Below are 15,183 nucleotides of genomic sequence, written 5' to 3' on the forward strand. Positions count from 1 at the left end.
GAAAACCAGTTTTTGGGGGATTTTGTTCTCTGGCGGCTTTCCCTTGTGGCTTTCCGTGTCTCTTCCGTGAGTCAGAGCAGAAGAAGTCGTTTCCAACCCTGTGCCTCAGAGCAGAGAGATTGCAGTCTGTTTTTCAGTGAGCTCTCCAGACCACACTATCTCCGTTTCTGTCTGTGCTGCTATAATCTGCAGCATCCTGGGTTCTGCACCCCTCAGTAAGGCTCCCAGTCCTTGCACCAGGTTGGGGCACATCTCTGCCCTTTGTGCTTCTAAAACTGCCAGCCACCCCAAGTTCGAACACGTGGCCCCACCACTCCAGGTTTCAGTTCGGGGTGCTTCCCTAAATTCCTTTCCCCATCGCTACCAGTCTGTGAGTCTGCACCCATTTCCCAGCACAGGAGGCCTTTGTGTTCCTGTGTTATTTCACCTTCCTGGTGCCAGCGCTTATGGCAGCTCCCTCCCCCTTCCGTTTACCTTCCAATATCTGCCTGCGGAATCATGACTCCCCGTTTTGTACCTCAAAACCAACCGCCTGTGATATTCTGTTTGTAGAGATCCTTATCTATCTTCTAACATCTCAGGCTGATCTCGTGGTTGTTCAGAGTGGTCTGCTGGATATCCAGCTCAATTCCAGGGTCCGGTTGGAATAGTGTCCCCTACTCCTCCACCATCTTTTCCTCCCCCTGAGCTTTTCATTTTTTTAAACCTGTTTTCTTTCTGTTTTACAGAATGATTATCAGCCTAGTTGTGGGCGGTCTTTACGAAGGACACAGCGCAAGCGTCAGCATACTTACCAAACACGGTCCACCATAGAGCATAATTCACAAGCATCGTGTCAAAATTCAGGTGTACAGGAAGACTCAGACAGCTCTTCAGAGGTTAGATATCTGCTATTATTTACTTAGTGTAATTTTTGTTTACCAGTTAGTGTCATCACCTTGGGTTTACTTTTAATAGTCATTTTAATAGAAACTAATTTTAATGTATTTCCTTTTAAGAAGAGTGTTCATTAATAAGGCATTTAATGAGCAACTTTGAGCATTATATTGAATTTCTTTAGATATGTTCTATGATTTATACCAAAGAAAGTATTTTGTTTGAGTGTATCAAATATGCCAGTAAAAGTTTGACTTTGGGACAAATGAGAAAAGAGTGAGAGGAATTCTGCCCATAAATAAAAAGTGGAATATAAACAGTAATGACTAGTTTACAGTCCCAGAACTCGTTTACTGTGTAATCAGCAGAAAGGCACATTTTCATTTATTCTTGACTTCATCATTCATGGAAATTATGAAGTGATGGCTTTTTTCAGACCTACTTTTTTCATGGTAATAGAACAAGAGTATACCAATTCTTTTCTTCCTCTCTTCTTCAGTCCTTTCCTTTTGTTCTCTTAACAACTTTAGTTGTTAAGTGGCTAATGTGGGTTTAATTATTCATTGACATTATATGGCACTCCCATTATTCTTCCAGCATTCAATTTTTTAATTCTTATCAATGATATCCTTCCTTTTCTCCCTCACCTATGGAAATCTTGAACTAAAATGAATGGTCAGATATTGAGGAATGACATTACATTTCTAATGGCATAATGGTAGTGTGGTTTTGTTTTAAAAAAGAATCTTAATCTTACTAAACTTTTACAGTTAAAGTTCTTTTTTTATAAAATGGCATTGAAATAATCATGTGGGTATAAGGCAATTGGTGATGATACAGATAAAACAAGATTGGCAGTGAGTTATTGTATAAACTGGATATTGTGTACACAAGAGTAATTTATTCCCTCTACTTTGCTATGTTTGAAATTTTGCATAATAAAAATTAATTTTAATGGAGAGTAATTATATTAACTTGGCAGAGGCATATAGATATTTTTTAAGCAATGGTTTTAGCGTTTAAGAGGGTTATATTTGGGAACCTTAAGGAGTCTCTTCAGTCTTTGAAATAATAAAAGATGTCCCATATCAGTAAGATAGTAGATATTAAAAAGAGTTTTAAATACCTGGTAAGCTTAGTTGTGAGTTACAGATATATGTAGAAAAATGATTATGTGCATTTTTTAAATATTTATTTGTTTTAGAGAGAAAGAGTGCGTGAGTGGGGGAAGGGGCAGAGGGATAGGGAGAGGAGAGAGAATCTCAAGTAGACTCACCACTGAGTGCAGAGCCTGACAGGTAGCTCAATCCCACTGCCATGAGATCATGACCTGAGCCAAAATTGAATCAGACTTTCAACCTACTGAGCCACCCAGGAGCCCCTAATTATGTACTTAATTGGAATGTTGTTTTGGTTGGAGAAAATACAGAAAGTGTTATAAAACAGGTACTGTGTGATAATTAATAATATGCTAGTTAATCACCATATATCTCAATTGCTGGCTCCTTATTGCAGGAAGATGAAACAATTGGCACAAGTGATGCTTCTGTAGAGGATCCTGTTATTGAATGGCAAAGTGAAAGTTCTTCCAGGTAGTTGTAATCGTTTTGATTTGATCAAAATTATTTTACCATTTTAATGTGAAATTATCTTCTTGTAGGAATTTGGTAAATCCAGAGTTAAAATAGTATTTTATAGTAGAAAGAGTACTAGGTTGGAAATCCAGAAACTTGCTTTATCCTGGTTCTGCCAGTATCTTTTTGGGCATGTCACTATGGGCTTTAGTTTCCTCATTTGTAAAATAAGATGCTTTGTAAATCTAAGATTCTGCATCTTAGCAGGCTATGTTTATTTAGTTGAGTTTTAAAACAGCTACATTTAACCATTTACAGGGATTAGGGGCACCTTTATTTAAAGAAGCTTTTGTGACTTGAACAGGATTTTGAATTTTAAATTCTGTTATGGGAAACTAACCATTATATTTTATACAAGAAGGATTTCACTGAAATCACTTAGATAATGATCAAAAATCTATATTGATATTTTTTCTGTTCAGTTAGAACAATATCAAGCCATGTCATTTATAATGCTATTTTATTACAAAATGACCATCTTTCATTTAGGGGGCAAAACTATTCCTTTTCTAAACTTATATATTCATAATTTTGATATATTTATAGTGATTCATCAAGTGAATATTCTGATTGGACAGCAGATGCTGGAATAAATTTGCAACCTCCAAAAAGACAAACCAGACAGGCAACACGGAAAATATGCAGCAGCTCTGAGGAGGAGAATTTGAAGTCACTAGAAGAAAGGCAAAAGAAAACTAAACAAACTAGAAAGAAGGTTTGTAAATTTACTAGTTTTTGTTTTTGCCTTTGACAGTTGAATAATAGTAACACTTGACTTTTCTCTAAAAATAACATTCCATCTGAGAAACTAAGTAAAATTGTTTAAAATGACTTTAAAATAAAAAGTTTTAATTTTTTTTCAAAAGTAGAGGCTAGAATATCTTCATTATTTAGTTATTATTAAATTAAAACATTGATAATCACTTTTAAAATATAGTAGAGTTTATTTTATTTTTTATTATGTTAAGTTAGCCACCATACAGTACATCATTAGTTTTTAATGTAGTGTTCAGTGATTCATTAGTTGCGTATAACACCCAGTGCTCATCACCACACATGCCCTCCTTAGTACCCATCACCTGGCTACCCCCTCCCCCAACCCCCTCCCCTCTGAAACCCTCAGTTTGTTTCCCGGAGTCCAGAGTCTCTGATGGTTTGTCTCCATCTCTGATTTCCCTCCCTTCAGATTTCCCTTCCTTCCCCTATGGTCCTCTGTGCTATTCCTTATGTTCCACATATGAATGAAACCATATGATAATTGTCTTTCTCTGCTTCACTTATTTCACTTAGCATAATCCTGTCCATTTACATCCATGTCGATGCAAATGGTGGGTATTCATCCTTTCTGATGACGGAGTAATAGTCCATTGAATATATGAACCACATCTTCTTTATCCATTCATCTGTTGAAGGGCATCTTGGTTCCTTCCACAGTTTGGCTATTGTGGACATTGCAGCTATGAACATTGGGGTGCATATGCTCCTTCTTTTCATTACATCTGTATCTTTGGGATAAATACCTAGTAGTGCAATTGCTGGGTCGTAGGAAAATTTAGTAAAGTTTTAAATATTAAGCTACCATAGTATGAAAATGTTATTCTTGTCATGTTTCTGGTCATAAATTTCTGTACATTTTGACTTGTAAAATGGAAGGGTATAATAAATCATGTAGGTGTTCTTCCATTTCTTTATATGTTTTTATTTCATCCCAATGGTGGTTTCTCTTCCTCAGAGAATTTCAGGTAAAGACTTAGTCCAAATACTTATTTGAATATTAATTTAAAAATTTATTATGTACATATTCTGTATCCTGTTGCTTTAGTAGACAGAATTATCTTCTTGATTGTCACCATTTTATTGGCAAAAAGATCCCCTGTTACTTGTACTCAAATTCATATGGTATTCTGAGGACTTGAAAGTTTGTGGTTCTTACGTAGTATATAATGTTATATTATTATCTGTCAGCCAAAATTGAGCAACATATTAAAGAATTAACTTGATTATTTTATTGATACAAGATTGTACATAATTAATTGGTGAATTAAAATGTTTAAAATTTGTATATTTTAGGTTTTATTATAACCTGATTTTTTTAACATTCTCTGTTATTTTTCATACTACTATTCATATATTTATGGTTTATATATTTGTGAACTATATTTTAGAAAGGAGGACTGCTTTCTATGGCAGGTGAACCCAATGAAGAATGGTTTGCCCCTCAGTGGATTTTGGATACCATACCACGACGTTCCCCATTTGTCCCACAGATGGGAGATGAGGTAATTGTTACCTGTTATAATCTTTTTCTCTTGGAACCTCAAGAGCACTCACTTTAATCAGTCTTAGGACATTTATATTCTCAATTCTGTTATAGTTATATGTACACTGTCTTAACTGCTCTCCTCCATTATATATTCTTGTGGATAGTGACAGAATCTTACTAGTTTTTGTATCCTTGGTGTTGTTGATAACCTAACCCTATGCTTCAGGGACAAAATATAACTCGAAGACAGAGTTTGAGTAAAGAGAAAAAGAGGAACAGTAGCTTTATTGCCTTCCCAGGCAAAAGAGGCTACAGCAGGCTATGGCCTTCAAAAACTGCTAGTCCACTGGAGGAAGGGGATAGGGGGTGTTATAGGGAAATACAGAATCAAGCTGGTTTTGATAGGCATTATGTACTTTCTACTAGCTCTTTTGTCATGTCTTTAGGGTGGTAACAGGTTCCTGAAACAAAAGGCTAAGAAGGGAGGAGGGGAGGTTTGCAGAAGAGAGGTAAAAGGTTACTTTAAAATCTAGCTTCACTGAAGCATTACTGTAGCCATCTTGATTTCTGTTCAACTTAGCACAGAATCTTCAATATATTAGATGCTCAGAGAATATTTAAATAAATTGATTGGCTTATGAACTCATGAAAATAATTGTCTTTATTTTTAGCTTAATTGCCACTTAGTGGAATTAAAGTGGTATTTTGAGTCCTAACTCAATTCTAGTATTCTTTTTTTTTTAAAAGCCCAAGCTCGGGGCGCCTGGGTGGCTCAGTCGTTAAGCATCTGCCTTCAGCTCAAATCATGATCCCAGGGTCCTGGGATCAAACCCCACATTGGGCTCTCTGCTCGGCGGGAAGCCTGCTTCTCCCTCTTCCACTCCCCTTGCTTGTGTTCCCTCTCTTGATGTCTCTCTCTGTGTCAAATAAATAAATAAAATCTTTAAAAAAATAAATAAAAAAGCCTATGCTCAACCTGATAGAAAATATACAAGAGGACAGTTACCCATTTCAGTGATTAGAAGAATGTCATTTCATGAGCAAGTCCTTCCTACTGAGCCTATGATTGAATAACATAGCCATGTTTATCACTGGTCCATCAAAAATTGATTTAAATTCTCTCTTATGAGAAAGTTTTCATTTTCTTATGAAAATTATGGTAACATTATTTTATAGTATTTTATGGTAACATAATATTTTAACTAAAATTGGCTTGTATATTCTCTGATATATTGAGTAATCATTTCTGAGTGATTAAATGTTTGCAGTTTTTAATTTAAGACTAATAATAGGAATGTAATATTGCCATCATAATAAAAGAAGGGGCAGAACTTTGCAAATGGGTCTAAAAGTCATGGGACCAATAAAAATTTCACCAAATGTTTCTCTAATTGACTTATAGATATCTTATACCAGACATAGTGATCAAGTAGTCTTATAAAGAATTACTTGCTCATTATCTTTTCATATTACTAAAATGTTTCCTTTCATGATTGTGTCTTCAAATAAGTATTGGAATTTGGAGCAATGCTTGTTTGTGTGGTTATTTTAGTAGAACATGCTCTGATGAATGCTATATTAAAAAAAAAAACCTAAAGAACTTTTTCAGGGGCATATTCAAAATCATGATTTGTTGTACTTATTGCCTGTTCTTATGGAGGCTTAAGGGGGATAATTTTTTTAAGATTTTATTTAAATTCCAGTTACTTAACATACAGTTTTATATTAGTTTGTTTCAGGTATGCAATATGCTGATTCAACACTTCCATGCAACACCTGGTGCTCATCACAAGTGTACTCCCTAATCTCTAGCACCTATGTAACGCATCCCCTTACCTACCTCCCTTCTGGTAACCATCAGTTTATTCTCCCTAGTTAAGTTTCTTTCCCAATTTCCCTTGCTCTCTCTTTTTTTCCCTTTGGTACTTTGTTTTGTTTTTTAAATTCCATATATGAGTGAAATCGTATGGTATTTGTATTTCTCTGACTGCCTTATTTCACTTAACATGATATTTTCTAGCTAAATCCATGTTCTTGCAAATGGCAAAATTTCATTCTTTTCAATGGATGAGTAATATTCCATTGTGTACAGATAAAACATCTACTGTATCCATACATAAGTCGATGGACACATGGGCTGTTTCCATAATTTGGCTATTGTACATAATACTGTAATAAACACTGGGGTGCATGTATCCACTTGAATTACTATTTTTCTATTCTTTAGGTAAATAACTAGTAGGGTAAATTCTGGATCCTAGGGTAGTTTTATTTTTAACTTTTTGAGGAACCTCTATACTGTGTTCCACAGTGGCTGCGCCACTTTGCATTCCCACCAACATTGCACCTTTTCTCCACACCCTCGTCAAGACTTCTTGTTTCTTGTGTAGTTGATTGTAGCCATTCTGACTGGTGTGAGGTCGTATCTCATTGTAATTTTAATTAGCATTTCCCTGATGATGAGTAATGTTGAGTATTTTTTCACCTGTGTGTTGGACATCTGAGTGTCTTCTTTGAAAAAATGTCTATTCATGTGTTCTGCCCATTTTTTAATTGGATTATTTGTTTTTTGGGTGTTGAGTTTTATAACTTCTTCATATGTTTTGGATATTAACCCTTTATCAGATATGTCATTTGCAAATATCTTTTCCCATTCTGTAGGTTACCTTTTAGTTTTGTAGATTGTTTCCTTTGCTGTGCAGAAACATTTTATTTTGATGTGGTCCTCATAGTTTATCTTTGCTTTTGTTTCCCAGACATATGTAGAAAGAAGTTGCTACACCAATGCCAATGTCAAAGAAGTTAGTGCCTGTGTTCTCTTCTAGTATTTTTGTGGTTTGAGGTCTTTCATTTAGGTCTTTAATACATTTGGAATTTACTTTTGGTTTTGGGTATATGAAAATGATCCAGTTTCATTATTTTGTATGTTGCTGCTCAATTTTCCCAACACCATTGGTTGAAGAGACTCTTTTTCCCAATGAATATTCTTTCCTCCTTTATCAAAGATAATTGATCATGTAGTTGTGTTCTATTGACCTATGTATCTGATTTTGTGTGAATACCATACTGTTTTGATTACTACAGCTTTATAATAAAAATTGAAGTCTGGAATTGTGATGCATCCAGCTTTGCTATTCTCTTTCAAGGTAGCTTTGGCTATTTCGGTTTTTTTGTGGTTTCATACAAATTTTAGGATTGTTTGTTACAGTTCTGTGAAAAATGCTGGTGGTATTTTGATAGGGATTGCATGAAATGTGTAGGCTATGTTGGGTAGTATAGACATTTTAACAATATTTGTTCTTTCAATCCCTGAGCATAGAGCGTCTTTCCATTTCTTTGTCTTATCTTCAATTTCTTTCATCAGCGTTTTACAGTTTTAGAATACAGGTCTTTAACCTCTTTGGTTAGATTTATTCCAAGGTATCTTAATAGTTTTGCGGCAGTTGTAAATGGAATTGAGTCCTTAATTTGTCTTTCTACTAATTCATTTTTGGTGTATAGAAATGTAACAGATTTCTGTACATTCATTTTGTATCCTGCAACTTTACTGAATTCGTGTATCAATCCTAATACTCTTTTAGTGCAATCTTTGGGGTTTTCTATATAGAGTATCATATCAACTGCAAATAGTGGAAGTTTTATTTCTTCCTTGCCAATTTGGATGCTGTTTATTTCCTTTTGTTGTCTGATTGCTGAGGCTATGACTTCCAGTACTATGTTAAATAAGAGTGGTGAGAGTGGCCATTCCTGTCTTGTTCCTGACCATGAAGGAAAAACTCGCAGTTTTTCCCCTATAAAGACAATATTAACAGTGGGTTTTTTGGTATATGGCCTTCATTATGTTGTAGTATGTTTCCTCTAAACCTACTTTGTTGGAGGTTTTTATCATGAATGGAGGCTGTACTTTGTTAAATGCTTTTTCTGTATCTACTGAAATGATCAGGTTTATAAAGAGTTAAGAGAATGGAATAGTGGGGGTACGCTACATTTGCCTTGGCCCTCAAACACAGATAAATATCGGGTCATTCTGAACACTCACAAAATCAGTCTGAGGACTGAGATAACAAATTGAACAACTAGAGGGAAAAAAGAGGCCACATTAGGGAAACACAGACAGACTTCAGTGAGAAACACAGTGCCCACAGTGGAGGCTTGAGCTGCGTACACTAAACCCTGCCCCCCTGAGCTCTGTAGGTGCTTTTTTCCTAAGGCAAGGTTGCCTGAGAGCCAGAACAACAGGCACCTTCCCCAGAAAACCAACACAAACCACCCCACTCTCATCAAGTCTACTGACCATGGAGTGTGGCAAAACTTCAGATCTAGTGGAAGCTGGATCTAGCTTCTTTTAACAAGCTGACCAGAGCACACCTAGCTAAAACTCGCCATGCACTGGACAAGGTCCAAGCACTCCCTACTGCAGGGAAGAAGAAACTCTGCAGAGGACTGACATGAGGGAAAGAGCAGCCAAAACACAGCAGCAGAGTACACACAGCATACACCAGAAACATTTCCTGAAGTATCAGGCCCTGATCACTATATGACATCTTCTTCATATAGCCATTACTCTCAGGAACAGGAAATATAACAGGCTTTCCTAACAGACAGAAGACAAGAGACCTAGGCAAAATGCCACATTGGAGGAATACATCCCCAAAGAAATAACAAGGTCATGGTCAGGAATCTAATCAATATAGGTATAATATGCCTGAAACAGAATTTGAAACAACAATCATAAGGATAGTAGCTGGGCTTGAGAAAACCATACAAGATACTGGGGAGTCCCTTACTGCAGAGATAAAAGACTTAAAAACTAGTCAGGCTGAAATAAAAAATGCTACAAATGAGATATGAAACAGATTGGATGTAATGACATGGATGGAATGAATAAGTGATATAGAAGATAAAATTATGGAAAGTAATCAAGCTGAAAATAACAGTGAAAGGAAAATATTGGATCATGGATGTAGACTTAGGGAACTCAGTGACTCCATAAAGCATAATAACGTTCATATCATAGGAGTCACAGAAGAATAAGAGAGGGAAAAAGGGGCAGAAGGTTTATTTGAGCAAATTATAGCCGAACATTTCCCTAATCTGGGAAAGGAAACAAACATCCAAATCTAGTAGGCACAGAGAACTCCCATCAAAATCAACAAAAGCAGACCAAAACGAAGACATATTATAGTAAAATTTGTAAAATATAGAGATAAGGAAAATATCCTGAGATCAGCCAGGGAAAGGATATCCCTAACTTAACAAAGGCAGACAAATCAGGTTAGCAGCAGACTTATCAACAGAAACATAGGAGGCCAGAAGAAAATGGCATGATATATTCAATGTGCTGAATGGTAAAAATATGCAGCCAAGAATACTTGATCCAATAAGGCCTTCATTCAGAACAGAAGGAGAAATAAAGTTTCCCCGACAAAAACTAAAGGAGTTCATGAACACTATGTTAGTCCTACAAGAAATATTAAAAGGGACTTTTTGAGTGGGAAAGTAAGTCCAAAGGCAACAAAGACTAGACAGGAACAGAGAAAATCTCCAGAAACAACAAGGTAATACACGTGACACACAATGGCACTAAATTTATATCTATCAATAATCAGTCTGAATGTAAATGGACTAAATGCTCCAATTAAAAGACATAGGGTATCAGAGTGAATCAAAAAACAAGACCCATCTATGTGCTGCCTACAATAGGCTCACTTTAGACCTAAAGACAAATACAGACTGAAAGTGAAGGGTTGGAGAACCATTTATCATGCTAATGGATGTAAAAAAAAAAAAGCTGGAGTAACCATACTTATATCAGACAAACTAGATTTTAAACCAAAGACTATAACGAGAGATGAAGAAGGGCACTATATCATAATAAAGGGGTCTATCCAACAAAAAGACTGAACACATGTAAATATTTATGCTGCCAACGTTGGAGCACCCAAATAACAAACATAAAAAACTCAGTGATATACAAGTATATTATGGGACTTAAACACCCCACTTAACAAGCAATGGACAAATTATCTAAGCAGAAAATCAACAAGGAAACAATGGTTTTGAATAACAGGCTGGATGAGATGAACTTAACAGATATATTCAGAACATTTCATCCTAAAGCAGCAGAATACACATTCTTTTTGCATGCACATGGTATATTCTCCAGAATACATCACATACTGGGTTACAAATCAGGCCTCAACAAATACAAAAAGATTGAGATCATACCATGCATATTTTCTGACCACAATGCTATGAAACATGAAGTCAACCACAATAAAAAATTTGGAAAGACCACATATACATGGAGGTTAAAGAATATCCTACTAAAAAAATTAATGGGTTAACCATGAAATTAAAGAAGAAATAAAAATACATGGAAACAAATGAAGATGAAAACACAATTGTCCAAAACTTTTGGGATGCAGCAAAAGCAGTCATAAGAGGAAAGTATATACACAACAGTTCTACCTCAAGAAGCAAGAAAAGTTTCAAATACCCAACCTAACCTTACACCTAAAGGAGCTAGAAGAGGTACAGCAAATAAAGCCTAAAGCCAGCACAAGAAGAGAAATAATAAAGATTAGAGCACAAATAAATGAGACAGAAACAAAGAAAAACCAGTAGAACAGATCAGTGCAACTAGGAGCAGGTTCTTTAAAAGAATTAATAAAATTTATAAACCCCTAGCCAGATTTATCAAAAAGAAAAGAGAAAGGACCCAAATAAATAAAATTATGAATGAAAGATGAGAGATCACAATTAACACCACAAAGATATTAAAAAATTATGAGAATAATATGAAAATTTATATGCCAAAATTTGGGCAATATAGAAGAAATGGATAAATGCCTAGAAACACATAAACTACCAAAGCTGAAACAGGAAGGAATAGAAAGCTTGAAGAGAACAAAAACCACCAAAAAATTAATCAGTAATCACAAATCTAACAAAAAAAAGTCCAGGGCCAGATGGCTTCACATGGGAATTCTACCAAACATTTAAAGAGTTAATTCCCATTTTCCTCAAACTCTTGCAAAAACTAGAAATGGAAGGAAAACTTCCAGACTCATTCTATGAGTCCAGGCTTACCTTGATTCCAAAATGAGACAAAGACCCCACTATGGGGGTTCCTGGGTGGCTAAGTTGGTTAAGCATCAACTCTTAGTTTCGGTTGAGGTCATGATCTCAGGGTTGTGGGATTGATCCCCACTTTGGGCCCCACACTAAGTGCAAAGTCCACTTCTCCTTCTCCCTCTGCTCCTCCCCCTGCTCTTTCTAAAAACGAACAAACAAAAAAAGACCCCACTAAAAAGGAGAATTATAAGCCTATATCCCTGATGAACATGGATGCAAGAATTCTCAAGAAGATGCTAGCAAATTGAATCCAACAGTACATTAAAAGAATTATTCACCACAATTATTCCTGGGCTGCAAGGGTAATTCAATATTTGTAAATCAATCAACATTATAACACCACAGTAATAAAAGAAATAATAAGAACCATATGATCCTCTCAATAGATGCAGAAAAAGCATATGACAAAATACAGCATCCATTCTTGAAAAAACCTTCAACAAAGTAGGTATAGAGGGAACATACCTCAACATCATAAAGGCCATATGTGAAAGACACACAGCTAATATAATTAATGGGGGAAAACAGAGCTTTTCCTTTACTGTCAGGAAGAAGACAGGGATGTCCAGTCTCATCACTGTTATTTAAAATACCTGGAATTCCTAGCCACAAGAAAGAGACAAAAAAATTAATAAAAAGCATCCAACTCAATGAGGAAGAATTAACTTTATTCGCAAATGTCATGATACTGTGTAGAAAACCCAAAGCACCCTACTAAAAATTCCTCGAACTGATACACGAATTCAGTAAAGTTGAAGGATACAAAATCAATGTACAGAAATCTTTTGCATTTCTATACACCAGTAATGAGGCAACAGAAAAAAATCAAGGAATCCATCCCATTTACAATTGTACCAAAAACCAAAAGATACCTATGAATAAACCTAACCACAGAAGTAAAAGATCTGTACTCTGAAAACTGAAATAATTACGAAAGAAATTGAAGAGGACACAAAGAAATTGAAAAATATTCCATGCTCATGGGTTGGAAAAGTTAGTATTGTTAAAATGTCTGTACTACCCAAAGCAATCTACACATTTAATGCAATCCCTATCAAAATATCACAAGCAACTTTTAACTGAGCTAGAACGAACAGTCCTAAAACTAAAATGGAACCACAAAAGACCCTGATTAGCCGAAGCAATATTGAAAAAGAAAAGAAAAGCTGGAGGCATCACAATTCCAGACTTCAAGCTATATTACAAAGCTATAGCAATCAAGACAGTATGTGACTGGCACAAAAACAGACACATAGATCAATGGAACATAGCAGAGAACCCAGAAATGCACCCACAACTAGATGGTCAGCTAATCTTTGACAAAGCAGGAAAGAACATCCAATGGGTGGAAAAAAAGGCCAATCTCTTCAACTCATGGTGTTGGGAAAACTGGACAGCAACAAGCAAAAGAATGAAACTGGACCACTTTTGTACACAAGGTACAAAACTAAATTCAAAATGGATTAAAGACCTAAATGTGAGACAGGAATGCATCAAAATCCTAGAGGAGAACAAGGGAGAATCCTCTTTGTCATAAGCTATAGCAACTTCTTACTAGATGCATTTCAGGAGGCAAAGGAAAGAAAAGCAAAAATGAACTATTAGGACTTCAAGATAAAAAGCTTCTGTATAGCAAAGGAAACAGTCAACAAAACTAAAAGACAACCTTGGGAATGAGAGAAGATATTTGCAAATGACATATCTGATAAAGGGTTAGTATCCATAATATATAAAGAACTAGTAAAATTCAACACCCAAAAAAACAAATAATCCAGTTAAGAAATGGGCAGAACCCATGAATAGACATTTTTCCAAACAAGATCTTCAAATGTCTAACAGACACATGATAAAATGTTCAACATCACTCATGATCAGGGAAGTACACATCAAAACCACAATGATACCACCTAATACCTGTCAGAGTGGCTAAAATTAACAACACAAAAACAACAGATGTTGGAGAGGATGTGGAGAAAGGGGAACCCTCTTGCACTGTTGGTGGGAATGCAAATTGGTATAGCCACTCTGGAAAACAGTATGGAGCTTTCTCAAAAAGTTAAAACTAGAACTACCCTAAGACTGAGCATTTAACTACTATGTATTTATCCAAAAGATACAGAATTACTGATTCAGAAAAGCACTTGTACCCCAATGTTTATAGCAGCGTTATCAACAATAGCCAGATTATGTAAAGAGACCAAATGGCCTTTGATGAATGGATAAAGAAGAAATGGCGGGGCGCCTGGGTGGCTCAGTCATTAAGCATCTGCCTTCGGCTCAGGTCATGATCCCAGGGTCCTGGGATCAAACCCCACATCAGGCTCCCTGCTCAGCGGGAAGCCTAATTCTCCCTCTTCCACTCCCCCTGCTTCTGTTCCTTCTTGCTGTGTCTCCCTCTGTCAAATAAATAAATAAAATCTTTAAAAAGAAGAAATGGCATATGTATACAATGTAGTATTACTCAGCCATCAAAAAGAATGATATCTGGCCATTTGCAACAATGTGGATGGAGCTAGAGTGTATTATGCTAAGTGAAGTAAGTCAGATAAATACAAATACCATATGATTTCACTCATTTGGAATTTAAGAAACAAAACAAATGAACATATGAGAAGGAAGACAAAAAATGAGAGACAGAAGCAAACCATAAAAGAGTATTAAGTATAGAGAACAAATTGTGGGTTGCTAGAGGGGAGGGGGGCAGCAAATGGGCTAAATGGGTAATGGGTATTAAGGAGGGCACTTGTGATGAATGCACTGGGTGTTATATGTAAGTGATGAATCACTAAATGCTACTCATCAAACCAATATTACAGTATAAATTAACTAACTGGAATTTAAATGAAACCTTGAAAAAAGCCAAAAATGAAATGATCATATGTTTTTTATCCTTTCTCTTATTAATGTGATACATCATATTAATAAGATTGATGAAGTGATGTGCAAATATTGAACCACCCTTGCAACCCAGGAATAAGTCCCACTCGACCATAATGAATATATTTTTTTAATGTATTGTTGGACTTGGTTTGGAAGTATTTTAATGATTATTTTTGCATCCATGTTCGTCAGGGATATTGGCTTGTAGTTCTCTTTTTTAGTGGTGTCTTTATCTGGTTTTGGTATCATGCTTATGCAGGCCTCATAGTATGAATTTTAATGTTTCCCTTCCTTTTCTGTTTTTTGGAATAGTTTTAGGAAGTATATGTATTTACTCTTCCTTAAATGGTAGAATTCGCCTGTGAAGCCTTCTGGTCCTAGACTTTTGTATGT

The 15,183-nt window shown here is 35.7% G+C and overlaps 1 protein-coding gene across 5 annotated transcripts in view; it reads left to right on the forward strand.

The window, feature by feature from the left end:
- The window catches only part of BRWD3 (bromodomain and WD repeat domain containing 3), a 204,153-nt gene that overhangs the window by 138,899 nt on the left and 50,071 nt on the right, over positions 1-15,183 (forward strand). For 4 of the 5 annotated variants that reach the window (XM_028101475.2, XM_028101477.2, XM_028101478.2 and 1 more), the window contains 4 exons: positions 729-878; positions 2,392-2,471; positions 3,057-3,225; positions 4,676-4,789. In XM_028101475.2, coding sequence (XP_027957276.1) covers positions 729-878; positions 2,392-2,471; positions 3,057-3,225; positions 4,676-4,789 — 513 coding nt within the window. The remainder of the gene's footprint in view (positions 1-728; positions 879-2,391; positions 2,472-3,056; positions 3,226-4,675; positions 4,790-15,183) is intronic. The other variant, XM_028101476.2, reaches the window with a different exon arrangement.

This window comes from Eumetopias jubatus, unplaced genomic scaffold (genome assembly GCF_037043125.1).
Source record: "Eumetopias jubatus isolate StellerSeaLion01/CBP00866 unplaced genomic scaffold, mEumJub1_p1.0 scaffold_11, whole genome shotgun sequence".
Lineage (NCBI taxonomy): Eukaryota > Metazoa > Chordata > Mammalia > Carnivora > Otariidae > Eumetopias > Eumetopias jubatus.